Raw genomic sequence first — 27,088 nt, 5'->3', positions numbered from 1 at the left:
CCTGACCACAATCTGTCAAGGACCATGCGATGATTGCCTGTGCATTGGCCTCCCCACATTAAATAAAGTCACATACAGAAGTTCTTCAGCAAGGAAACAGCCCCTTGGGAGAACATCATTCTCGACTCGAGTGATTGCACTGCTACTACTAGTGACTGAGATATGTGTCAATGTGCTCATTAGTCTGTGGCCTAGTCCTAATCCAATTTCTTTTCCATGTTGGAAGGTGTGCATTGATGAATTAATGCTTCTTCCACTTTGATCTATTGTTCAGGCCGAGGAGTAATAACTTGGCAGCGTTAGTCATTTATCACAACCACAATGGCCCAGAACTGGCAATGGAGCTAATGTCATGGGTAATGGTGCTTGTTATTATGCGCAAATGGTCCAAAACTTCAGCTGAAAGCCACCTGCACTGTTAAAGTCATGAGAACAGAGTTTGCAGCCGGAATTGAACCACTGGAAGCTCAAAGTTCGAAGTAAATATATGTCACCGTTTTCACTTTCTTGCAGGCATTCACAGGACATACAAAGAAACACAACAGAATCAATGAAAAACCACACGCAACAAGATGGGAAAACAACCAATATGCAAAAGATAACAAACTGTGCAAATACAGAAAAAAACAAAATAATAATAATAATAATAAGCAATAAATATCAAAAGCATGAGATGAAGAGTCCTTGACAACTTTCAGGAAAGTTTCTTTAATCAATACGTAGAAGTCCCAACTAGAGGGAGTGCAATACTAGATCTCTTATTAGGAAATCAGAGAGCTAAGTTTGAGTAGGGGTACACTTTGCATCAAGTGATCATAATGCCATTACTTTCAGGGTAATTATGGAAAAGAATAGGTCTGGTCCTTGGGTTGAGATTCTAAATTGGAGAAAGGCCAAACTTGAAGGTATCAGAAAGGATCTGGCAAACATGGATTGGGATAGGTTGACTTCCGGCAAAGTTATACTTAGTAAGTGAGAAGGTTTCGAAAGTGAAATTTAGAGAGTACAAAGCTCACATGAGCCTGTCAGAATAAAAAGTAAAGATAACAGGTTTATGAAACTTTGTTTTTTGAGAGATATTGAGATCTCTGTTAAGAAAAAGAAAGAGATGCATTGCAGTAGTAGGCAAGTGGGAAAAATGAGATACCTGAGGAGTAAAAGAAATGCAAGAGAATACTTAAGAGGGAAGTCAGAAGGTTTAAAACAAGACACGAGGTTGTTCTAGCAGTTAAAGTGAAGGAGAATGTTAAGAGTACTACAAATATATTAAAAGCAAAAGGATAGCAAGGGACAAAATTGGACTTCTGGAAAGCCAAAAGAGATGGGGGCAACCTAAACTGGATTTTTTGCATCTGTATTTACTCAGGAGACTGACACAGAGACTATAGATGTGAAGTAATATAGCAGTGAGGTCATTGACCCTGTACAGATTACAGAGGAGGAGGTGTTTGCTATCTTGAAGCAAATTCAGGTGGATAAATCCCCAAGGCCTAACAATGTGTTCCCTTGGACCCTTTGGAGTCTCGTGCAGAAATTCCAGGGGCCCTAGCAGAGATATTTTAAACATCTTTATCCCTGGGTGCGGTACTGGAGGATTGGAGGATAACGAATTGTTTCATTGTCTAAGAAAGGCTTTAAGAATAAGCCAGGAATTTATAGCCTGATGAGCCTGACCTCAGTAGTGGGAAAGCTACTGGAAGGTGCTGATTAGAGATAGTCAACATGGCTTTGTACAAGGTAAATCGTGTCAAACCAATCCTTTGAGGAAGCTACCTTGAAAGCTGATAAATGCAAGACAGTGAATGTTGTCCACATGGACTTCAGCAAGGCCTTTGTCAGGTTTCTTCATGGGAGGTTGGTCAAGAAGATTCAGTTGCTTGGCATTCAAGATGAGGTAGTAAATTGGATTAGACATTTGCTTTGCAGAAGAAGCCAGAGAGTGGTAGTAGATAGCTACCTCTCTGACTGGAGGCCTGTGACTACTGGAGTGCCACAGGGATCAATGCTGGTCCATTGTTGTTTGTCATCTATATGGACGATGACATGGTTAACTGGATCAGCAAATCTGTGGATGACACCAAGATTGGTGGTGCAGTGGACAGTGAAGAAAATGATCAGAGTTTGTAGTGGGATCTGGGCCAGCTGGAAAAATGGCAGATGGAATTTAATACTGTAAAGAGCAAAGTGTTACTTTGGGAGGACCAACCAGGGTAGGTCTTACACAGTGAATAGTAGGGCACTGAGGAGTGAGATAGAACAAAGGGATCTGGGACTGCAGATCCATAACTCCATGAAAGTGGTGTCACAGGTAGATAGGGTCGTAAAGAAAGCTTTTGACACATTGGCCTTCAAAAATCAACACATTGAGTACAGAAGATAGGATATTATGTTGAAAGTTGTATAAGACGTGCCTAATTTAGAGTATTGTGTGAAGTTTTGGTCACCTACTTACAGGAAAGACGTAAATAGGACTGAAGGGGTGCATTGAAAATCTATAAGGATGTTGCCAGTACTTGAGGATCTCAGTTATAGGGAAAGGTTGAATAGGTTAGGGCATTATTCCCTGGAGCGTTGAAGATTGAGGCAATATTTGATAGAGGCATACACAATTATGAGGGGTATCAATAGGGTAAATGCAAGCAGGCTTTTTCCAGAGGTTGGGTGAGACAACAACTAGAGGTCATGGGTTAAATGTAAAAGGTGAAATATTTAAAGGAAACATGAGGGGGACTATCTTCACTTGTGAGAGTGAGGAACAAGGGCTGGAAGCAGCGTTGATTTCAGCATTTAAGAGAAATTTGGATAGATACATGAATGAGATGGGTATAGAGGGCTATGTCTGGGTGCAGGTCGATGGGACTGGAAAGATTAATATCTTGGCACAGACTAGATAGGCTGAAAGGCCTGGTTCTGAGCTGTAGTGTTCTATGACTCGATGATAGTGAGTCCATAGGTTGAGGGAACAGTTCAGTGTTGTGGTGAGTGAAGTTATCCCCTCTGGTTCAAGAGCCTGATGGTTTAGATTTAGATTATGAGAACACTCAGTCCTCTTTTATTGTCATTTAGAAATGCATACATGCATTAAGAAATGATACAATGTTTCTCCGGAGTGATATCACAGAAAACAGGACAAACCAAAGACTAACACTGACAGAACCACATAATTATAACATATAGTTACAGCAGTGCAAAGCAACACCATAATTTGATGAAGAACAAACCATGGGCACAGTAAAAAAAAGTCTCAAAGTCCCTGAGTCGATCGACTCCCGAGTCCCCGATAGCAGGTGGCAAAAGGGAGAAACTGCCTGCCATAAACTTCCAGGCACCGTCAACTTGCCGATGCCTTGGAAGCAGCCAACCACAGCCGACATTGAGTCCATCTATCCAAAAACTTCGCGCCTCCGACCTGCCACTCCGATACAGCCTCCCAAGCTCCATCATCTGCCGAGCGCCTTCGACCTCGCCCCAGCCGCTGAAACAAGCAAAGCCGAGGATTTCGAGGCCTTCTGCTCCGGAGATTCCGGTTACCACACAGTAGCAGCGGCAGCGAAGCGGGCATTTCAGAAGTTTCTCCAGATGTTCCGCCGCACTCTGACATCTGTCTCCATCAAATCAGAATTGTGCACGGTCCCCTACTTGACAGATTATAGATATCATTCACTGGAGAGGCTGCGTACGCTGCTGTCGCGCCGCCATCTTCTCCTCCTTGAGGGGTAATAACTGTTCCTGAACCCGGTGGTGTTAGACAGAAGGCTCCTGTATCTCATTCCCGTTGACAGCAGTGAGAAGAGAGCATGGCCTCGAGGATGGGGGTTCAGGATGATGGATGCTACATTGTTACCTCTGCAGAAACTCCATCTTGTGTTGGACTCAGCATTGACATTCAAGCTCAAGTTTATTGTCATCTGACTGTACACATCGCGGTTAGCATGACACTATTACAGCTCAGGGCATTCTGGAGCTTGGAGTTCAATCCTGGCATCTTCTGTAAGAAGTCTCAGTACGTCCTCCCTGTGAGGTGCGTGAGTTTTCGCTGGGTGCTCCCATTTCCTCCCGCAGTCCCAAAGACGTGCCGGGTAGGTTAAATGGTCAACAACACACATCAAAGTTGCTGGTGAGCGCAGCAGACCAAGCAGCATCTGTAGGAAGAAGTGCAGTCGACATTTCAGTCCTGACGAAGGGTCTCGGCCTGAAACGTCGACTGCACCTCTTCCTAGAGATGCTGCCTGGCCTGCTGCGTTCACCAGCAACTTTGATGTGTGTTGCTTGAATTTCCAGCATCTGCAGAATTCCTGTTGTTTGAGGTTAAATGGTCATTGTAATTTGTCCCAAAATCTGATTAGGGTTAATCAGGGTTGTAGAGTTGCTGGGGCAGCATAGCTCAAAGGGGCAGAAGGGCCCATTTTCTGCTGTATCACTAAAATAAAATAAATACATCTATACAACTAAATGAAACCATGTTCCTCCGGACCACGGGGCACCCACAAAACATATCACACACAGCACATAAACCAAAATATTACCAAAAATAAGCTGATAAGATAGAATTCAAAAGAACACATGAAGGGCACAGCACAGGTAAACAGCTCGCTATCCTAATGACGAGGCCTGGGTGTAGACAGGGTATGCACTGGTCACACAGCCTGGGGAAAGAAGCCATTACCCAGTCTGACAGTCCTAGTCCCAATGTTTCTGTACCTCCTTCCTGATGGTAGTGGGTCAAAGAGATTGTGGGATGGGTGGTGGGGATCCTCAACAATACTTCAGGCCCTTTGTGTACAACACTCCCAGTAAGTGTCACAACCGGGGGGCAGAGGGAGACCCTGGTGAACCTCTTGGCAGTTTATACTGTCATCTGTAGGGTCTTGCAGCTTCTGTACAACACAATGCTACAGCTAGACAAGAAAGTATATTAAATGGGGTATTAAATAGTATATTAAATTGGATTTGCATGGTAAATAGAAACAATATTCATTAGAACCTCAAATCACATCAAGCGTTCCTGCACTTTCAAGGGCACAATAATGATAATGTCAACAAATTTGTGTTGACAGAGAACAGTTACACCATAAGCCCATAAGACATTGGAGTAGAATTAGGCCATTTGGCCCAAGTCTCCTCTGCTATTTCATCATGGCTGATCTATTTCCCACTCAACCCCATTCTTCTATCTTCTCCCCATAACTTTTTGTGCCCTGACTAATCAAGAACCTAACAACCTCTGCCTTAAATACACCAGATGACTTGGCCTCCACAGCCGTCTATGGCAATAAGTTCCACAGATTCACCTCGCTTTGGCAAAGGAAATGTCTCCGCAACTCCATTCTAAATGGACAACCTCTATTCTGAGGCTTTCCCTGCTTATCCCTATCCCTATCCCTATTTTCCCCCACTATGGTAGCCACCTTCTCCACATCCACTCTGTCTAGGCCTTTCAACATTCGATAGATTTCAGTAAGATCCCCCTCATTCTTCTAAATTCCTGTGAATACAGGCCCAGAGCCCTCTAATGCTCCTCATATGATAAGCCTTTCAATCCCAGAATCATTTTTGTGAATCTACTTTGAACCCTCCCCAGTTTCGGCACATCCTTTCTAAGGTAGGTGGTGGCACAGAACTGCACACAGTTCTCCAAGTAAGGCCTGACCAGTGCTTAAAAAGCTTCAACATTACATCCTTGTTTTTATATTCTGGTCTTGAAATGAATGCTAACATTGCATTTGTCTTCCTCACCACAGACTCAACCTGCAACTTAACCTTCGGAGAATCCTGCACGAGGACTTAAGTCCCTTTGCACCTCAGATTTCCGAATTTTCTACCCATGTAGAAAATAGGCTACACTTTTATTCACTCTACCAAAGTTCATGACCACGCACTTATCAACACTGTATTTCATCGACCACTCCTTTGCCCATTCTCCTAATCAGTCTACATCCTTCGGCAGCCTTCGTGGTTCCTCAACATTACCTGTTACCTATCTTCGTAGTGTCCACAAACCTGGCCACAAAGCCATCAATTCTGTCATTCTAATCATTGACATACAATGTAAAAAGAAGCGATCCCAACACTGACCCCTGTGAAACTCTACTATATCCTGGCAGCCAATCATCATGTCCTGAAGTATAACCTCTTTATCCTTTTTATTAGATGCTTCCTGGCATGCTGAGTTCCTCCAGCATCTTGTGTGTGTTACACAGTACATTGAGCTGGAATAAGGTGAAACAATAACAATGCAGAGTGAAGTGTAAAATCTATCGGAAATAATACAGTGGAGGTAAATGATAAAGGACAAGATGTACATTGTGAGGCCAAAAGTCTATCTTATCAAACAAGATGGCCATTCAGGAGTCTGATAACAGCAGGATAGAATCTGACCTTGAGCCCAATGGTATGTGCTTTCAAGCTTTTGTACGTTCTGCCCGATGGGAGAGAGGACAATAAACAATAGACAATAGGTGCAGGCGTAGGCCATTCGGCCCTTTGAGCCAGCACCGCCATTCACTGTGATCATGGCTGATCATCCACAATCAGTATCCAGTTCCTGCCTTATCCCCATAACCTTTGATTCTGCTATCTTTAAGAGCTCTATCCATCTCTTTCTTGAAAGCATCCAGAGACCTGGCCTCCACAGCCTTCTGGGGCAGAGCATTCCATATATCCACCACTTTCTGGGTGAAAAAGTTTTTCTTCAACTCCGTTCTAAATGGCCTACCTCTTATTCTTAAACTGTGGCCTCTGGTTCTGGACTTACCCATCAGCAGGAACATGCTTCCTGCCTCCAGCGTGTCCAATTCCTTAATAATCTTATATGTTTCAATAAGATCCCCTCTCAGCCTTCTAAATTCCAGAGAATACAAGCCCAGTCACTCCAATCTTTTGACATATGACAGTCCCGCCATCCCAGAAATTAACCTTGTGAACCTACGCTGCACTCCCTCAATAGCAAGAATGTCCTTCCTCAAATTTGGAGACCAAAACTGCACACAGTACTCCAGGTGTGGTCTCACCAGGGCCCTGTACAGCTGCAGAAGGACCTCTTTGCTCTTATACTCAATTCCCCTTGTTATGAAGGCCAGCATGTCATTAGCTTTCTTCACTGCCTGCTGTACTTGCATGCTTGCTTTCAGTGACTGATGTACAAGAACACCTAGATCTCGTTGTGCTTCCCCTTTTCCTAACTTGACTCCATTTAGATAATAATCTGCCTTCCTGTTCTTACCACCAAAGTGGATAACCTCACATTTATCCACATTAAACTGCATCTGCCATGCATCTGCCCACCCACCCAGCCTGTCCAAGTCACCCTGCATTCTCATAACATCCTCCTCACATTTCACACTGCCACCCAGCTTTGTGTCATTGTCAAATTTGCTAATGTTACTTTTAATTCCCTCATCTAAATCATTAATATATATTGTAAACAGCTGCGGTCCCAGAAGATGAGAGAATATCCAGGCTGGGTGGGGTCTTTGATTATACTGGCTGCTTCACCAAGGCAGTGAGAAGTGTAGGCAGAGTCCATGGAAGGGAGGCTGGTTTCTGTCATGTGCTGAGCTGTGTCCACAACTCTCTGCAGTCTCGCGGGGAGCAGTTGCCATGCCAAGCCGTTATGCATCCGGGTAGAATGTGTCCTATGGATGCTCAGACATGTGAGAACATAATGTAGTCCTGTTTCTATGAAAATCGCCATACAATGGTTTGGTCAGTGGCCTATGTGCTGTAGGTGAACTTGATTACAATCCCATCAATGGACATGTAATCACAGCACATTCTGAATATTGAGATCCCACGATCGTTGTCAGTGATGTCTGTTGGCAACAAAAAATAAGCCAGGTAGAGCTGGTGATTCTAACATTGATGCCTCTGTAGAGATAATTTAATTCCTGTCTCTATTCTGCTTGCTTTGCGATGTGCTCCTTATCTTAATGCAAGTGAAAAATGTTGTGCCTTTCAACAGCCTATTTCTGTCAATAAATGCAGAAGAGGTTCCTGTGTACCAGACATAAGATACTGGTATCTGTTACGTTTTGTCAGTTCAAAACGTTAAACTGATTTAAAGGAAGACACGGAAGTCAGGGAAAGCTGGTCTAAATTCATGTTTACTTCAAGTGAGACATGCGCTAATCACGTGGTCGTGTGTTGATGTATGCAATTTACGTATTTTTCCATATAACGAGTAATTAATTATTTAACCAAACAAGAATGCTTAATCAAACGATTTATGTACATAAGATTACACAACTATTACAGAAATATTAAATACACAACAGTATCATGCCAGGCAAGGGCCAATGACTTGAGCCCAAATTACCCTAAATCAATTTATCAGTAGTTTCCTATTCAATCTAGGAATAATTGTTTATAACAACAGGTATAACTGGGACCAATATCCAGAATGCATGTTTCTGGGTCCTCATTTATTTGTAGTCTGTACTGCAAGTCATTTGAGATTGGCTTAGTTAACTGCTTATTTATTTATTTAGAGTAAAAAGCTGTTCTATGAGAGGGGAGAAGATTTAGGATGGAGATGAGGAGAAACTGCTTTTCCCAGAGAGTGGTGAATCTGTGGAATTCTCTGCCCAGGGAAGCAGTTGAGGCTTTTTCACTAAATATATTTAAGATACAGTTAGTTAGGTTTTTACATAGTAGGGGAATTAAGAGTTATGGGGAAAAGGCAGGTAGATGGAGCTGAATTTATGGACAGATCAGCCATGATCTTATTGAATGGCGGGGCAGGCTCGATGGGCTGAATGGCCTACTCCTACTCCTATTTCTTATGTTCTTATGTTCTGGTCCAACAGCCCGTGCAGCCCAATCACACCCATGTGAACAATTAACCTGCAAATGTTTTTTACTTTGGAATATCGGAGTAAAGCAGAGCCCCTGGAGGAAACCCACGAGCTCATGGGGAGAATGTACAAACTCCTTATAGACAGCGACAGAACTGAGCATGGGTCACCGGTGCTGTAATAGTGTTACACTATCTGCTACACGACTGTGTTTCCTACTTATTATTATCAAGGAGAGTATGTGTATGACCCTGGCACTCTCTCTCTGTCAGCTGCTCCACTGCTCCCACGGCACCCGACCCTCGCCATTCCCAACATCCTTTGCTCCTGCCGGATTTACAAACTCGCTCTCCGCTCCATGTTGCCAAATACAGTACTGTGCAAAAGTCTTAGGCACATATATCAGAATCAGAATCAGGTCTATTATCACCAGCATGCGCCATAAAATTTGTTAACAGCAACAGTTCAATGCAATACATAATATAGAAGAAGAAGGAGAAGAAAAGATAAAATAATGTTAATAATAATAATTAAATAAGTAAATCAATTACAGTACACATATATTGAATAGATTAAAAATTGTGCAAAAACCAGAAATAATATATATTAAAAAAGTGGGGTAGTGTTCACAGGTTCAATGCCCATTTAGGAATCGGATGGCAGAGGGGAAGAAGCTGTTCCTGAATCACTGAGTGTGAGCTTTCAGGCTTCTGTATCTCCTACCTGATGGTAATAGTGAGAAAAGGGCATGCCCTGGGTGCTGGAGGTCCTTAATAATGGACACTGACTTTCTAAGACACTGTTCCTTGAAGGGGTCCTGGGTACTTTGTAGACTAGTACCCAAGATGGAGCTGACTAAATTTACAACCCTCTGCAGCTTCTTTCAGTCCTGTGCAGTACCCCTCCATACCAGACAGTGATGCAGCCTGTCAGAATGCTCTCCATGGTACAACTACAGAAGTTTTTGAGTGTATTTGTGAATATACCAAATCTCTTCAAACTCCTAATGCCTTCTTTATAATTGCTTCGATATGTTGGGACCAGGTTAGGTTCTCAGAGATCTTGACATATATATTTTGAATATGTGCCAAAGACTTTTACTCTTCAAACCACATCACCCAGCTACCCCTGATTTAACCCTAACCTAATTACAGGACAACTTACAATGATCAATTAACCCAGCAACTGGTATGTTTTTGGCCTGAGAGAGGAAACCGGAGCACCCGGAGGAAACCCGTGTGGTGACAGGGAGAGCATACAAACTCCTTACAGACAGCAGTTGGAATTGAACCCTGGTCACTTGACTGTAATGCGTTATGACAACTACTACTCTGCTGTGCCGTCTGGGTCTTCTTCTATACAGTTAAAAAAAAAAATTCAAAATAAACTTTATTCAAAATAAAAATTATTTATGAGAATAAACCACACAATGTCTTTTCATTCATAGTCAATGATTTCAGTGCGGTTCTATTATGTTCTTCAAAACCAACAGGACTGTTGCCCCTCATCCAGCCCCTCCAGGGTTAAAATATTACAGTAATTAAGGGACTTTCTCAACCCACCAAACCGCTCTGAGTCTTCTCAAAGTTCAAAGTTCAAAGCGAAGTACATGTATATTACCATGTTCTGTGAAATATTTACACAGGTAGAGCAGAATCCAAATACTTATATAGAGAGATCTATCTATCTATGTCTCTCTATATATATCTATATATATATAGCTAGGGTGCCTAAGACTTTTGCACAGTACTGTAGTAATTTCTATCTTGAACTGTACAGCTGCCACACAAAAAGAAGAAATTCCATGACATATGTGAGTGCGGGGAGGGAGAGGGGAGCACCAGAGAGATTCTGTAATGATCAATAAACCAATTGATTGGAATAAAATGACCTTGCCTGGTGTCTCAGGGCTGGGTGTGTCTACACTCGTGCCACCCCCCAACCCTGGCACTCCTTCTCTGCCACCTGTCCCACACCCCTCCTGCAGCACTCCATCCTTGCCATTTCAAACATCCTTTGCTCCCGCCAAATTTACAAACTAGCTCTCCGCTCCACATTGACAGATATTGTATTCTGCAAAAGTCTTAGGTATATATGTGCCTAAGACTTTTGCATAGTACTGTATATTCTGAATTATTGGTTTAATTTATACAAGCCCCTGGATAATTAGCTAGGTGATAATTAAATGTTCTCATTGTAGCACTGATACTTCTAGAGACATAGTATTGTTAGATACATCAGAATTCATCCAAAAGCTGATTGGATGGCCACCATTAAAGTTCAAAGTACATTTATTATCTAAGTATGTATACATTACACAACCTTGGAATTCATCTCCTTACAGGCAGCCACAAGTTCAAAGTAAATTTATTATTGAAATATCTATAGGCCACCATATACTACCTTGAGATTCATTTTCTTGCAAGCATTCATAACAAAAGAAAGAAATACAATAGAATCAATTAAAAAAATCTACACACAAAGAAAGACTGGCAAACAACCAATGTGCCAAAGAAGACAAAAGTATGCAAATACAAACAAATTATCGTAATAAATAATATTCAGAATATGAGACGTAGATTCCTTGAACATGAGACCATAAGTGTGTTGAATAAGCTGCATGAATTAATTACAGGACATTCTTTGGTCACCTCTCTGTGGAGGTCAGGGTAGATTCCCATGTATTTTTTAAACTCACCAGGACCCAAGTGGAATACTCCTTTGAAATACTTGCTTCCGTTTCCCATACTTCCCTTAACCTTATGAGGCTCATTGAAAACTTTATTGTGCAACACCTTAAAAAAGTGAAGTAAGATGTATTTAGGTATAAATTAGAATAATTTCCAATAGTCCGCATAAGTAACAAGTCCAACACCAAAATCAGAAACACACTAGATTAATGGAATTTTATCATAACTTTAAAAATGTTCTATGATTATTCTGCAGGTAAAGTTTAATTGCTTAGTTTATTCATTACAATGCAGCATAATGGTTAGACCATAAGACCATAAGACATAGGAACAGAATTAGGCCATTCGGTCTATTGAATCTGCTCAATTCTGCCCCATTCTCCAGCCATCACCCCATGATGTTTGATACCCTAACTAGTCAAGAGTATATCATCCTCCATTTTAAATATTCCCAATCAGCGACTGGGGTTCAATTCCTGCTGCTGTCGGTAAGGAATTCATATGTTCTCCCTGTGACCACGTGGGATTTCACCGGGTGCTCTGGTTTCCTCCCATATTCCAACAACATAGAGATTAGAGTTGGTGAGCTGTGGGCATGCAACGTTGGAGCCAGAAGAATGGCGACAGTTGCGGATGCCCCTAACACAACCTTGGATTGCTTTAGGCATTTGACACAATTGACGCATCTCACTGAATGTTTCTACTTTTAAATGTACATGTGATAGATAAAGGAAATCTCTTTGTCTCTATCTTTTATGGAACTAGTTCAACATCTCACTTAAACTCATAGTTGTGTGGCATAGATGTCCTTGACTGAGGCTAATATTTACTACAGATCAATAAAAATACTAGGATTTATTCTTCATTTAATTATGTCTTCTATTATAAAAAAATCAATAAATTATACATGAACATTAAAATACTGCTGGAAATCCAACATAAAAACAGAAAATGTGTAAAATACACACCAGGTCAAAGCCGGTGTATTGCAACATAAACTGCCTTAAGATTAATTTCCTTGCAGGCATTTATGGGACAATAAAGAATTGTAATAGACAGAGAGAAACGGAGTTAATGTTTCTGGTTAAAACTCTTCATCAGAACTGGGAAAGGGAGAAAGCAAGTTGGTTTTAAGTTGCAAAGAAGGTGAGCGATTAATGAGATGAGGGTCAGGGGAAATATCTATGGTAGGGTGAGACCAGGGTTATCATGCTGATAAATGCAAGGGATCATCCAGTTTATGGAGGTCGTTAAACAGAGAGTAAAAATGAACATGGATGCAGGCAGTTAGCCAGCGAGAAGAAAAGAATATGAAGTGAGGAATGATTAGCTGTCGGACATAGCCAGCAGGTCACGCTGTACACATGGTGGGAGAATTTGAGACTGATGTCATACAGACGGAGAGGGAATTTGGGATTGATGTCATACACAAGGAGAGAGAATTTGAGATTGATTTCATACAAATGGGGTGAATTTGCGATTGATGTCATACAGATGGGGAATTTGCGATTGATGTCATACAGATGGGAGAGAATTTGGGATTGATGTCATACAGATGGGGAATTTGGGATTGATGTCATAGAGATGGGGACGGAATTTGGGATTGGTGTCATAGAGTTGGGAGAATTTGGGATTGATGTCATACAGTTGGAGGGAATTTGGGATTGATGTCATACAGAAGGAGAAAGACTTTGGGAATGACGTAATTCAGCAGAAATGGCTAATTCTCATATACACTGAGAAGCAAGTTACAAAAGTTGTATAACTAGATTCTGAGTCCAAAAAGTTCAATTCGTAGGGGAAAAAAACGGTTGCCTACTACCTTCAATCATCATCCAAATCCAACCATTCTGTCTCTGATCTCCTGCATAGTTTCCACTAGCCCGATATAATCTTGCAGGGCAGCTTGCATCTGGACATATAAAAGTGACTGAAGTATTTAGGTACATATTGTGGAAAAATCCAATACTTCCAGTGGTTGTCCTACAACCTTAAAGAATTTATTGATCAAAGTTCAAAATGAATTTATTATCAAAATAGCTATATGTCACCATATAATATTCTAGGATTCATTTTCTTGTACACATTCACAGTAGAATAAAGAAATACAATGGAATCAATGATAAACTACACCCAAAGACTGGCTCAATTGGCTGTATTCATGAGTATTTATACAGTATATGGTTGAATGACAGTTAGACTTAAATTGAATTGAATTAACCAAAGTGCAAAAGAAGACAAATTGTAGAAATACTAAATAAGTAAGTAAATAAAAAAATAAATAAAATAGAGATCTTGAGTTGTATAGCCCTTGAAAGCGAGTTCATAGATTGTGGAACCAGTGTTGATGTGAGTGAAGTTATCCTCAGGGTTGAAATATAATAGCTGTTCCTGAACCTGGTGGTCTGGGTCCTAGGGCACATTTACCTTCTTTCCAATGGTTGCTGCAAGAAGACAGAATGGTCTGGATGGTGGGGGCCCTGATGATTAACACTGCTTTCTTGTGGCAGTGCTCCTGGTGGATGTGCTCAATGGAGGGGATGGATTTTTCTGAAATGGAGTGAACTATATCCATTAATTTCTGTAGGCTTTTCTGTTCCTGAGTATTGGTTCTTCTATACCATAATGATAGTCATCCAATCAGTTTTGAATCACTTCAGATGTACCTAAAATCATTCAAACTTTGGATGTATCAGTGCTACATTGAAAGCTTTCAATTATTACTGAGCTGATATTCCAGGAACCAATCATTTGTTGAGGCTGGGTAGCGTAGTAGCGTAGTGGTTAGCACAGTGCTTTACAGTACAGGTGACCCGGGTTCAATTCCTGCCACTGTCTGTAAGGAGTTTGTCCGTTTTCCCTGTGACCGCACGTGTTTACTCCAGGTGCCCCAGGTTCTGCCCATATTCCCAAGACGTACAGTTTAGTAAGTTAATTAGTCACATGGGTATAATTGGCGGTGTGGGTTCAACGGGCCAGAAAAGCCTGTTATTGTTCTGTATCTCTAATTAAAAATTAAAATAATTTAGAATATACACTTAGTGGCAACCTTATTAGGTACAGGTATCTGATAAAGTGTATATTCAGTACCAAGACAGAAATGTCGCGCCATTAAAGAGTTCACAAATATTTGGTACAATTGTGTTATTCCATTATTTTCAAAACTTAGTTACAATAAGTAAATAACAATCACAATTAACAAGTTTCCACTAGTTAATTAGTGATTTAATCAGTTGTTGTTCGTCCATCGTTGACATCGATGAGGACCTCGACACCATAATGATGGTGTCGAAACTAGTGCGTGATTTGGATTTAAGTGAGGGAGAGTTGCGCAGCATCAGCCTCACTCTCTCTTCCCAATTCCCATCTGGGTCCAGTGGCAAGACAGAGTCTAGACGGCTGGAGATGGGACTAGGCGCAGTGGATGACCAGGACATCTTCTGTGTCTTGTCCTGCTCTACACGTTCCATGACGTTTGCAGAGACCGCCTTCTTGACCGTTGGACCTTCCATTGGTCTCGTCCACTCAATCCGCCGGAGTCTGTCTTCACATGCTGGGATAGACAACTCCCTGTCTCACCGAGAGTTTGAGACCCGTAGGCTACCCTCACCTGGTTTAGCCGGCTTGTCGAAGCCGTTGCCCGGGGTGTGGCCGCTGTCGCATGCAAACAGCTACAGGGAGCCACAGGTGAGAGCTGAGTGCCAGGTGGGGACCAAAGGTGGACTAACGGCCCTGAAAAGGACGCGACATGTTCCCCCACCAGAGGTACTACCCCTCCCTGACACCCCATATACCCCAATACACTCAATTTTGTTCTCCTCCCTTGAAGAGTTGATGTCATGGCGAAATATCAACAAAGACCCTTAAGACTTTTCAATGTTTTATATCAAGTTTACCAGAAACTTATTTTTCTCTCTAGTGAATACTGTCCTGTGAATATCTCCTATCTTTTGGTTTCATTTGCTTTCTGTTTTCATTGACAGCTTAACTTTATTCTGCTCTTCGACCTTTTATTCACACCTTTCCCCTCTGTGCCACCTCATCTCCTTCCCCTTAACCCATAAGTATAAAACGATGTCTACAATTTTCTTTTTAATACTTTTATAGTGTAATTTTAAGCTTCCATTAGTACATAAATGGGATTAGCTCTTACATTCACCCTTGGGTCTAGATAAACATGGCAAGGATGTTTCCTATAGTCTAGGACCAGAGGGCACAGCCCCAGAATAGAGCGATGTTCCTTTAGAACAGAAATACGGAGGAATTTCTTTAGCCAGAGGATAGTGAATCTGTGGAATTCATTGCCACAGACAACTGTGGAGGCCTAGTCATTAGGTATTTTTAAAGCAGAAGTTGATAGGTTCTTGATTAGTAAGGGTGTCAAATACTATAGGGAGAAGGCAGAAGAATGGGGTTGAGAAGGATAATAAATTGAAGTTCAAAGTAAATTTATTATCAAAGTACACACATATATGTCACCATATACAATACTGAGGTTCATTTTCTTGTGGGAATACTTAATAAGTCAAACAACCATAAAAGAATCAGTTTTACGATAGTCCTGGGGGACTTCAATATGCAGGTAGATTGGGAAAATGAGGCTGATGCTGATTTTAGATTCCAAGAGAAAGAATTTGTCGAATGTCTACAAAATGTTTTATTAGAGCAAATTGCATTGAGTTCACTAGGAGATCAGCTATTCTGGATTGGATGTTGTGTAATAATCTGGATCTGATAATGGAGTTTAAGATAATGGAACTCTAAGGAGACAGTAATCATAATATGATAGAATTTACCATGCAATTTAAGAGGGGGAAGCTAAAGTCAAATGTATCAGTATTACAGTGGAGAAAAGGGAATTACAGAGGCACGAGAGGTGAGCTCACCAATGTTGATTAGAAGGGGACACTAACAGAGATGGTAGTGGAGCAGCAAAGGATGAAGTTTCTGGGAGAAATTCGGAAGGTGCAGAATAGATACATCCCCAAGAGGAAGAAGTATTCTAAAAGGAAGAGGATGCAACCATGGCTGACAAGAGAAGTCAAAGATAAAGAAAGGGCATATAATAGAGCAAACATTAGCAGGAAGTTAGTGGACTGGGAAGCTTTAAAAAAAAACAACAGAAAGCAGATAAAAAGCCATGAGAAGGGAAGGATGAAATATGAAACTAGGTTAGCCAATAATATCAAAGAGGCTACAAAAGGATTTTTCAGAAAGAATAAAAGTGAGACGAGAGTAGATATCAGTCCACTAGAAAATGATGTTGCTGAGGTAGTAATGGGGGGACAAGGAAATGGTGGAGCCACTAAATGAATGTTTTACAGCAGTACTCTCTGTGGAAGACACTAGCAGCATGCCAGCAGTTCAACAGTGTCAAGGGCAGAAGTGAGTGCAGTTGCTATTACTAGGGAGAAGGTGTTTGTGAAACTGAAAGCTCTAGCGGTAGAAAAGCCACCTGGAACCAATGGACTACATCCCAGGTTTCTGAAAGAGATAGCTGAAGAGATTGTGAAGGCATTAGTATTGATCTTCCAAAAATCAGTAGATTCTGGCGTGGTTCTGGATGTCTGGAAAATTGCAAATGTCACTACAATCTTCGAGAAGGGAGAGAGGCAGAAGAAATGAAACTATAGGCCAGATAGTCTAACTTCAGTGGTTGGGAAGATGTTGGAGTCAATTATTAAGGTTGAGGTTTCGGAGTACTTGGGGGTACTTGGTAAATTAGACCAAAGTCAGCATGGCTTCCTTGAGGCAAAATCTTGCTTGACAAATCTGTTGAAATTCTTTGAGGAAATAACAAGCAGGATAGACAAAGGCAAATTGGTTGATGTTGTGTACTTGGATTTTCAGAAGGCCTTTGAAAAGGTGTCACACATGAGGCAGCCAAGCAAGTTAAGAGCCTATGGTATGACAGGAAAGATTCTAGGATGGATAAAGAGGAGGCTGATTGGCAGGAGGCAAAGAGTGGGAATAAAGGGAGCCTTTTCTAGTTGGCTGCTGGAGACTAGTGGTGTTCTATAGGGGTCAGCGTTGGGACCGATTCTTCTTATGTTGTATGTCAATGATTTGAATGGTGGAATTGCAACCAAGTTTGTGGACAATACCAAGACAGGTGGGCGGGCAGGTCGTGTCGAGGAAGCAGGGAGGCTGTAGAAGGGCTTAGACAGATTAGGACAAAGGGCAAAGAAGTTGCAGATGGAATACAGTGTCGGTAAGTGGATGTTCATGCACTTTGGTAGAAGGAATAAAAGCATAGACTATTTTCTAAAGAAAATTCAAAAATCGGAGGGGCAAATGGACTTCATTAAAGGCGAATGTTCAGGGTGAGTTGGTTGTAAGGGAGGCAAATGCAATGTTAGTATTCATTTCGAGAGAATTAGAATATGAAAATAAGGATGTAATGCTGAGGATTTATTAACACTGGTAAGGCCTCATTTGGAGTACTGTGCGCAGTTTTGGGCCTCTTAGCTAAGATAAGATGTGCTAAGATTGGAGAGGGTTCAAAGAAGGTTCACGATAATGATTCCGGGAATGAAAGGCTTATCACATGAGGGGCGTTTGATGGCTGTGGGCCTGTATTCACTGGAATTTAGATGAATGGGGGGGGGAATCTCATTGAAATTTATCCCATGTTGTAAAGCCTAGAGAGAGTGGATATGGAGAGGATATTTCCTTTAGTGGGGGAGTCTAGACCAGAGGGCACAACCTCAGAATAGAGTGACATTCATTTAGAATGGAGATGACGAGGAATTTCTTTAACCAGAGGGCAGTGAATCTGTGGAATTGGCTGTCATAAGTGGCTGTGACAGTCAGGTTATTGGGTGTATTTAAAATGGAGGTTGATAGATTCTTGGTAAGTCGGGAGAAGGCAAGAGAATGGGGTTGAGAGGGAAATGGATCAGCCATGACCAAATGGCAGAGTAGACCTGATGATTCAAATGGCCGATTTTGCTCCTGTGTCTTATGGTCTTATAAGAAAGAACACAATTAGAACAATAAAAAGCTAAGTTCCTTTTACTGCAAAGTGGTCATAGTGTTGATAAGCTGTAGAGATTAGTATTTTGCAGATTGGTTCAAGAACCAAATGGTTGAAGGGATGTGGATGTTCTTGAACCTGATGGAGTAGCACCTCGGAATACTGCAAGTCTTGCCCAATGGTAGCTGCAAGAAAATGACTTGGCCCAGATGGTGGGGATCTTTGAGGAGGCAGTGACTCCTGTAAAGACGACCTCTGTCCCCTCTAAGCTGTGTGGGTGTTCAGCCGCGCTGTAACTGAAAAGCTCCCGCGCATATAGCATTTGTTGCCACGCAGCTGGAATTTTATTTTCTATAACATTAATATAAAGTGCCAAACCTTCCTGCTCAGAGGGAATGGTTGGTCCTTGCAGCTGTAAAAAAACAATTAGAGGGAGTGTTGAATACAACTGACACTGGGAAAGGATGTGGTCATGATGTATTTGGCTGAATTCACTGCTCCCTACAGCTTGTGGCATTCCTGTACGTTTAAATTTTCATAGCAAACAGTGATGTAACAGTTAGTAAGATAAGGGGAAATAGACCAGTTAATATCAGAATCAGGCTTATTACCAATTCTTACTTTATCACTGAGACATGCTATGAAATTTTATGTTTTGTGGCAGCAGTACAGTGCAATAATTTTCTTAAAAACTACAAATTAAAATAAGAAATGTATACACTGGGTGACAACTTTATTAGGTATGCCTGTACATCTGCTCGTTAATGCAAATATCCAATCAACCAATCATGTGGCAGAAGCACAATGCATACAAGCATGCAGACATAGTCAAGAAGTTCAGTTGTTGTTCAGACCCAACTTCAGAATGGGGGATAAATGTGATCTAAGTGTCTTTGACCATGGAATCCTTGTTGGTGCCAGATGGGGTGGTTTGAGTATCTCAGAAACTGCTGATCTACGGGGATTTTCACAGACAACAGCCTTCAGAGTCTACTGAGAATGGCGTGAAAAACAAAAAAAAAATTCAGTGAGCGGCAGTTCTGTGGGAAAAAATGTCTTGTTAATGAGAGAGGTCAGAGGAGAATGACCAGGCCGGTTCAAGCTGGCAGCAACTCAAATAATCACGCGTTACAACAGCAGTGTGCAGAATAGCTCTCTGTACAACACGTTAAACCTTGATGTGGATGGGCTGCAGCAGCAGAAGATCACGACCAGACACTGAGTGGCCACTTTATTAGGTACCGGAAGTGGCAACTGAGTGTATGTAAAAGTAAATATGTAGAGCAACGAAAGAGCAAAAAGTGAGGTAGTGTTCATAAGTTCATGTTCCGTTCCAGTATTTGATGATGGAGGGGAAGAAGCTGTTCCTAAAATGTTGTGGGGGGGGATGTTCAGGTTTCTGTACCTCCTCCCTTTTGGTAGTAATTGGAAGAGGATTCTTAATGATGGATGCCATCTTTCTGAGGTTTCACCATTTGAAGATGTCCTTAATACTGGGGAGGCTAGTGCCCATGATGGATCTGGCTGAGTTTACAACCTTCTGCAGCTTTTTCTGATCCTGTGCAGTGGTGTCTCCACACCTTATGGTGATGCAACCAGTCAGAATGCTCTCCGTGGTAGTATTGTCCATAGAAATTTGCAAAAGCCTTGGGTGAAATACTTTGATGGTGTGAAGGGTGGTGCTGTTGGAAAACATTGATTGTTTTTTGCTTCTGTAATCGCAAACATGGCAGAATTTAGTGAGTAACATTTCAATGCCCAGCAATAAAATAAGCCTGCACCTTCCAGCAATGAACACGAGGGTTTAACTTGCAGAACGGTATGGTAATATAGCAGTTAGCGCAACACTTTACAGTGCCTGCTGTAAGATCAGGACTCGATCACTGTCGTTGTCTATGAAGGAGTCTGTATGCTCTCCCCATGCCCGCATGGGCTTCCTCCCGCATTCTAAAGACATATGGGTTAGGGTTACTGAGTTGTGGGCATGCCACATTGGTGCCAGAAGCCTGGCGGGATGCTCAGCTCATCTGATTTGTCACAAACAACTTACTCCACTGTGTGTTTTGACGTACATTTGCCAAATAAAGCTAATCTTTAAAAAAAACTGAAGAAAGAAACAATGTTGGAAAAATGCTTTGCATGCAGTAAAGAAGTTCTGCATCGTGACAGTAGCATGGCGGTTATCGTGACACCATTTCTGCTCAGGGCATGGAGTTTGGAGCTTACCTCCAGCGTCCTCTGCGAACAAGTTTGAAAGCTCCCTCCTGTGTGTATGTGGGTTTCCTCCAGATGCTCTGGTTTCCTCCCACAGTCCAAAGCCGTACTGGTTAGCAGGCTAATTGGTCATTGTAAATTGTCCTGTGATTAGACTCGGGTTAAATCAGTGGGTTGCCAGGCAACGTGGCTTGTTGGGCCAGAAGGGCCCTTTCGGAGCTGTATTCCTAAATAAGTTTAAAAAAACTTCAGAAGCCATTGTGATAACTACAGAGAGGAGTGATCTATGGTTCATTGGAGAAGACATTACAGATTTCATCAAATTGTCAGTGCATTTAGATAGATTTTGCTCCTGTGGCAAGGAAGTGATACCAGTTGTTTGCTGAGTATGGATTTTTTTAATGGATTTTTAATGGCATTTTACCATTTCTACTTGCCAAACAATCAGAGACAAAATGGTCTATGTGAAGAGACAAAGAATGTTCAGGAACCAATCAGAACCAATTCTTCTCAACAAATCAGAATGAGGAGTGCAGAGTCTGAACCAACAGATGTTGCCATTGTGCATTCAATGTTAAATTGGACAGAGAACACGGGGTAATTAACAGACAGTGAGCTAAAAAGAAAGTTTAAGTGGAGATGTACACAATTGTAAAAATCACCAACAGTGAATAAAATATGTACGAAAGAGACACTATTTCTTCACTATTATTTTCTTTTTGATTTTTTGTCGCTTTTTGTCTTTTTTTACTGTTTTTATACTTCTTATTTAATAATCAGGTTGGAGGTAGCCTCCGACCTGATGGTATGAACATTGATTTCTCCTTCCGGGAATTATATTTTCCCTCCCCAGCCCTCTCCTTTTATTTCCCACTCTGGCTTCTTACTCCTTTCCATCACCTGCCTATCATCTCCCCCTGGTGCACCTTCTTCCCTTTCTCCCATTGTCCATTCTTCTCTCCTATCAAATTCCTTCTTCTTCAGCCCTTTATATTTCCCACCTATCACCTCCCAGCTTCTTACTTCATCGCCCTCACCCACCCACCTGGCTTCATCTGTTAGTTTCTAGCTTGTTTTCCTTCTCTTCCCTGACCTTGTTATTCTGCATTCCCCTACCCCCCACCCCTTCCTTTCCAGCCCTGATGAAGGGTCTTGGCCTGAATCATCGACAGTTTATTCCCCACCACAGATACTGCCTGGCCTGCTGAGATTCTCCAGCATTTTGTATCTGTTACTTAATTTAATTATACATATATTGTATTTTTTTCTTACTGTAATTTATAGTTTTTCATTATTATGTATTGCAATGCACTCTTGCGACAAAACAATGTTTCATGACGTATACCAGTGTTAATAAACTTGATTCTGACTCACACGTAAGTAGCCATTTGTCAGTGAATTGAAAATTGGTTTATTATTGTTGCAAGTACTGAGATACAGTGAAAAATGTTGTCTTGCATGCAATCAACACAGATCGTTGAGGTAGCACAAAAGAAGAGCAACAACAGAATTGGGAATAAAGTGTTACCATTACAGAGAGAGTGCAATGCAGACAGACAATAAGGTGCAAGACCATACCAAGGTAGACTGCGGGGTCAAGTGTGCAAGGGGGCCATTCAAGAGTTCGATACCAGTGGGATAGAAGCTGCCCTTGAGTCTGGTGGTATGTGCCTGCAGGATTTTGTATCTTCTGCCCAGCGTTAGGGTTGGGTGAGGTCTTTACAGAGGCTGCGGGAAGTGTAGACTTGAATCAAAGAGGAGAGGCTGGTTTCAATGATGTGCTGAGCTATGTCCACAACTCTCTGCATTTCTTGCAATCTCAGACAGGCAAGTTGCCCTACCAATCTGTGCTACATCCATCAATGACTTTTCCAAAATCTAGGGGTCTTTGCAAGATCATTTGATTATTTTCAGTTCTTTTCAAATCAATCTCTTCTTTAAGTCTCCCTTTTTATTTATTTATTTGTTTGTCTGTTTATCTATTTAGAGATACAGCACAGAACAGCCCCCTCCAGCCCAACGAGCCACACTGCCCAGCAAGCCACTTGTTTAACCGTAGCAGGATTGTTTAACAGGACAATTTACAATGACCAAGTAACTTACTAACTGGTACATGTTTGGACTGGGGGAGGAAGTGGAAGCACCCGGAGGAAATCCACGTGCTCATGGGAATTACCTACAAACCTTTTACAGAGGACACCTAAATGGAACTATAAACTCCAAAAGCACGAGCTATAACAGTGCTGTGCTAACAGCTATACTATTTTGGTGCCCCACTTTCTCTCTCTCTAACCAATATAAGGAGAAATTAAATTAAATTAAAGGCATCCGTCAGTCTTGCGAGACCATGGATCTGCACCTGGAAAGTCTTCACTCTCCAGGGCACAGGCCTGGGCAAGGTTGTATGGAAGACCGGCAGTTGCCCATGCTGCAAGTCTCCCCTCTCCACAACACCAATGTTGTCCAAGGGAAGGGCATTAGGACCCATACAGCTTGGCACCAGTGTCGTCGCAGAGCAATGTGTGATTAAGTGCCTTGCTCAAGGACACAACACGTTGCCTGGGCTGGGGCTCGAACTCACGACCTTCAGGTTGCTAGTCCAATGCCTTAACCACTTGGCCACGTGCCCACACAAGGTGAAATAAACCACAGTAATTACCAGATATCAGTATCAGAATGAAGTTTATTATCAGTGACATATGTCGTAAAGTTTTTTTTATTTTTGTGCCAACAGTACAGTGCAATACATTTAAAAAATTACTATAATTGCAAAAAGTATCTGTAGTTAAGAAGGGAGCAGAAAGTGAGGAAGTGTTCATGGGTTTATGAAATCTGATGGTCAAGGGGAAGAGCCTATTCATAAAACTTTGACTGAGTGTCTTCAGGCTTCCTGATGGTAGCAATGTGAAGGGGGCATGTCCTGGACAGGGAGGGTCCTTAATGATGGACGCCATCTTCTTCAGGCATGGTCTATTGAAGATGTCCTCGATGGTGGGGAAGCTAGTGCCCATGTTGGAGCTGGCTGAGTTTACAACACTTTACAGCCTTTTCCAATCCTGTGTGCTGGTGCCTCGACACTAGACAATGATCCAACCAATCAGAATGCTCTCTATGTTACATCTGTAGAAATTGGCGAGAAAACTTTGGTGACATGCGTTGATGATGCAAAGATCATTTAATTATTGCCAGTTCTTTTAAATCGTTCTCTTCTTTGTATCTCTTTCTCTCTCTCTCTGTCTTCCTCTATTTTAGCTTGCAAGCGTAAAGAACAAGAACAAAACCGAGACCGAGCCACCACCCCCAAAAAGCAAAGGCTTGTCTTCACCGACCTCCAGCGCCGCACCCTGATCGCCATTTTCAAAGAGAACAAACGACCCTCCAAAGAGATGCAGATCACCATTTCTCAGCAGCTGGGGCTCGAGCTCAACACGGTCAGTAACTTCTTCATGAACGCCCGCAGACGCAGCATGGACAGATGGATAGACGAGCCGTCCGGTGCGAACCTTCCTCCGGCTTCAGCCGCAAGCACTTTTACCAAAGCGTGACAGAAAGGGGAGAGAGTGGGCCGCGCCCAGCAATAGCGCCCTGCCACTGCGCTCTGGAAGTCAGACTAAATAAAAACAACAACAAAACCAAAAAAAAGGCTTTAAACCAAATAAAAGACACGATTTTTAAAGATAAATAAATTCCAAAGAAAAATCCAATCGGAGACACGTGTTCACCTTGCTCCATACCAGGATTATACAGGGGCTGGTCAGGAGATGGGCTGCACTTGTGTCGCTGGCTGTTCATGCGGGTCAGGAAGCACATAAAAGTACATATTCGGGTAATTTTCATGACAAACTCTCGCACTATAAAGGTCATTGTAGAATAGCCTGTATGAGAAGATGACCTAACCATTGACTAAATATATTAAACAAAGAAGTGTTTGTTGATATTTAAGTCTGGATAGAATTTCTTTCCTAAATGTCTCTGTAACCAAAGAAGATAAAACAAACTTGTGTAAGGATTGAGTCCTAACGAACTTTCCTCCCCACTCCCCAATCTCCTTCACAACCCCACCCTCCCCTCTCCTCCCCCCAACAAACAAAGAAAGATCGAAAATTGATTTGTCACTCAAAGGCTAATTGCAGAAACGAGAGGATAACGTGTGCCAATAGCAGCAGCTGCCTTAATGATACTCCCAAGGGATGGTACTACACAACTTGTTGTTGCAATACCTACAAGATGACTTGTGCCATATACAATACCAAAAAAAAACCAAAACAGATCTTTTATTTCCACAAATATAAAATCTTTTTTAAATGTCTCGGGCTATCCTATGAGGCAATGGCGTCACTGGAAACTGAAATTAAAAATGCGGGTATAGTACCATCTAACGATAAAGGTTCTTTTTCACTGAACTAATTTGCTTTTGCTGTGGAAATTAGGCACCTTGACGAAGACAAAATTAAAAGCTAGTATAAGTAAAAAAAACTTACCAGATTCACAAAAGAACCAAAAATAATCAAGATTTTGGTATGTAAGAGTAATAACATTATAACGGATATTCATTGTTAAACATGAATATTAAGGTACTATTAAGGCACAGATGAAATGTCTGATCAGTATGTCGCTAAAACTCCTCTGATGTTGTTTCTGTCTTGTGTTGTAGTAAAGCTTGATTCTTTAACCAAATCTAGTAGTATTAAGTAGGAAGCAGATACGCTTCCGGTTGTGAACTTTGTAGAGACACTTATAGTGAGAACCAAAGAGGCTACCTCACTGAATTTCAATTTGTGATTTTAAAATCACGTCTGATACCAAAGATTTCCTTGCACGATCTGCGTTTTGAAACTGCTCCCGCTCTCAACCTCTCCGCCCGGTACAACTGCAAACATGCCCCCGGTACAAATTCTTCCAACCTTCCTTTGCCATGCAGGAGACGACTAGCAGAGAGTGACCACGAGATGAGTGCCTTGCTTGAACCAAAGCGATGACTATTTGTAGACCCCTGTGCTTTGAAACTTGTGTGTAAACCTCAGTTTTAGAATCAAGTGTTTTCTGCTTGAAGCCTTTCACTCCGTTGCGACGTTCGGGGAGGGGGGTGGTTTAACTAATTTTATTGAGTCAATTGGGATAGAGAGGGAGGGGTACTATCCTTGGATTTAAATCTGGAAGGTGGGGTTAATCATTCTGCCTCAGGCAATTGTCTTGGCTTAAATCAGAGTTGCACCCCTGGATAATGCATGGTATTAGTGCACATGCTTTGTCAAGTTATTAAATGGAAGTGTGAGAGTCTGGGATGGTTATTAAAGCAATTTCTTCAGAAATGTCAATGTTCTTTTGCATTGTTGCAAAAAGCATAATACAAGCCGTCTGTTTTGTGTGTGTGTGTGTGCGCGCGCGCGCGCGTGTGCATGTGTGAGTTTATTTATTTAATTTATGATTTTTCTTTTGCTCATCTGCATTTGTAAACATTATGCTTTTATTAGTCATTGCAGGCATAATCAAGTTTATAATGAGTTTGGGGAAATGATGCCCAAATCTGGGTTTTGGAGACCACTGGGAGGATGGGTGGTCCATTCACTCTGTCTGCAAACACTTCGGGAAGAGGGTTGAAGATCTTCACATACTCCTCATCCAGCTTGCATCCTCCTCTCCTGAGGCACTCTTCATGATACACCTGAAATTAAAGTACTTTGAGGAAAAGGAGCAATTAGTCAAAAAAAGTATGGATTCACATTAAGTTGATGGTTGCATTAAGATTAATTCAGAAAAATTCCACCACATCCAAAGAGTCTATTAATACTAGTAGAGGATGTCAATGAAGTGGAATTTCTCTTCGATAATGCCAACCTAAGATAAAATGACAATATTCCTCTGCCCACTGAAATATGCCTTATTGTGATCAACTTTTGAATATTCCCATAGAGGTGAATACTGTGGCTTAGGTAATGTCTCACAGTGTGGGATTCGAAGGACATGTAGTTACGTATTCGGTATCATGTTTGGTCCCACCATAACACCTGGGTCCATTTGGGATTAAGCATTCTTTGTATTATTGCATGGATGAAAAGGAATCAATAGGTAAATGAACCTAGTCTCAGCAAGGATTATGTGCTGACAAACCTGTGCTGATGAACAGTTCGTCATATTGTAGGTTCCTGTCAATGAAATTGAAAATGAAAAGTTACAGCAGCATCCCAGAATTTTTTTTCCTCTCCCCCTTCCCTTTTCTTGCATTCCCCACTCTAGCTCCCTTCTTACCTCATCTCAAATCCTCACCTGCCTATCTCCTCCCCCTTTCTCCCATAGTCCACTCTCTTTTCCTATCAGATTCCTTCTTCTTCAGCCCTATCACTTTTCCACCTATCACCTCCCAGCTTTTTACTACATCCCCCACTCCCCTGCCCACCGGACTTCATCTTGTACCC

The 27,088-nt window shown here is 41.7% G+C and overlaps 1 protein-coding gene across 1 annotated transcript in view; it reads left to right on the top strand.

Annotated features, from left to right (window-relative positions):
• LOC134337255 (one cut domain family member 2-like) overlaps positions 1-24,217 on the top strand; it is a 138,917-nt gene extending 114,700 nt beyond the window's left edge. The window contains exon 2 of the mRNA XM_063032107.1: positions 23,925-24,217. Coding sequence (XP_062888177.1) covers positions 23,925-24,217 — 293 coding nt within the window. The remainder of the gene's footprint in view (positions 1-23,924) is intronic.
• Positions 24,218-27,088: the final 2,871 nt, after the last annotated feature.

This window comes from Mobula hypostoma, chromosome 24 (assembly GCF_963921235.1).
Source record: "Mobula hypostoma chromosome 24, sMobHyp1.1, whole genome shotgun sequence".
Lineage (NCBI taxonomy): Eukaryota > Metazoa > Chordata > Chondrichthyes > Myliobatiformes > Myliobatidae > Mobula > Mobula hypostoma.
The sequence above is the reverse complement of the archived record's forward strand: the minus strand, read 5'-3'. Positions and strand labels throughout refer to the sequence as shown.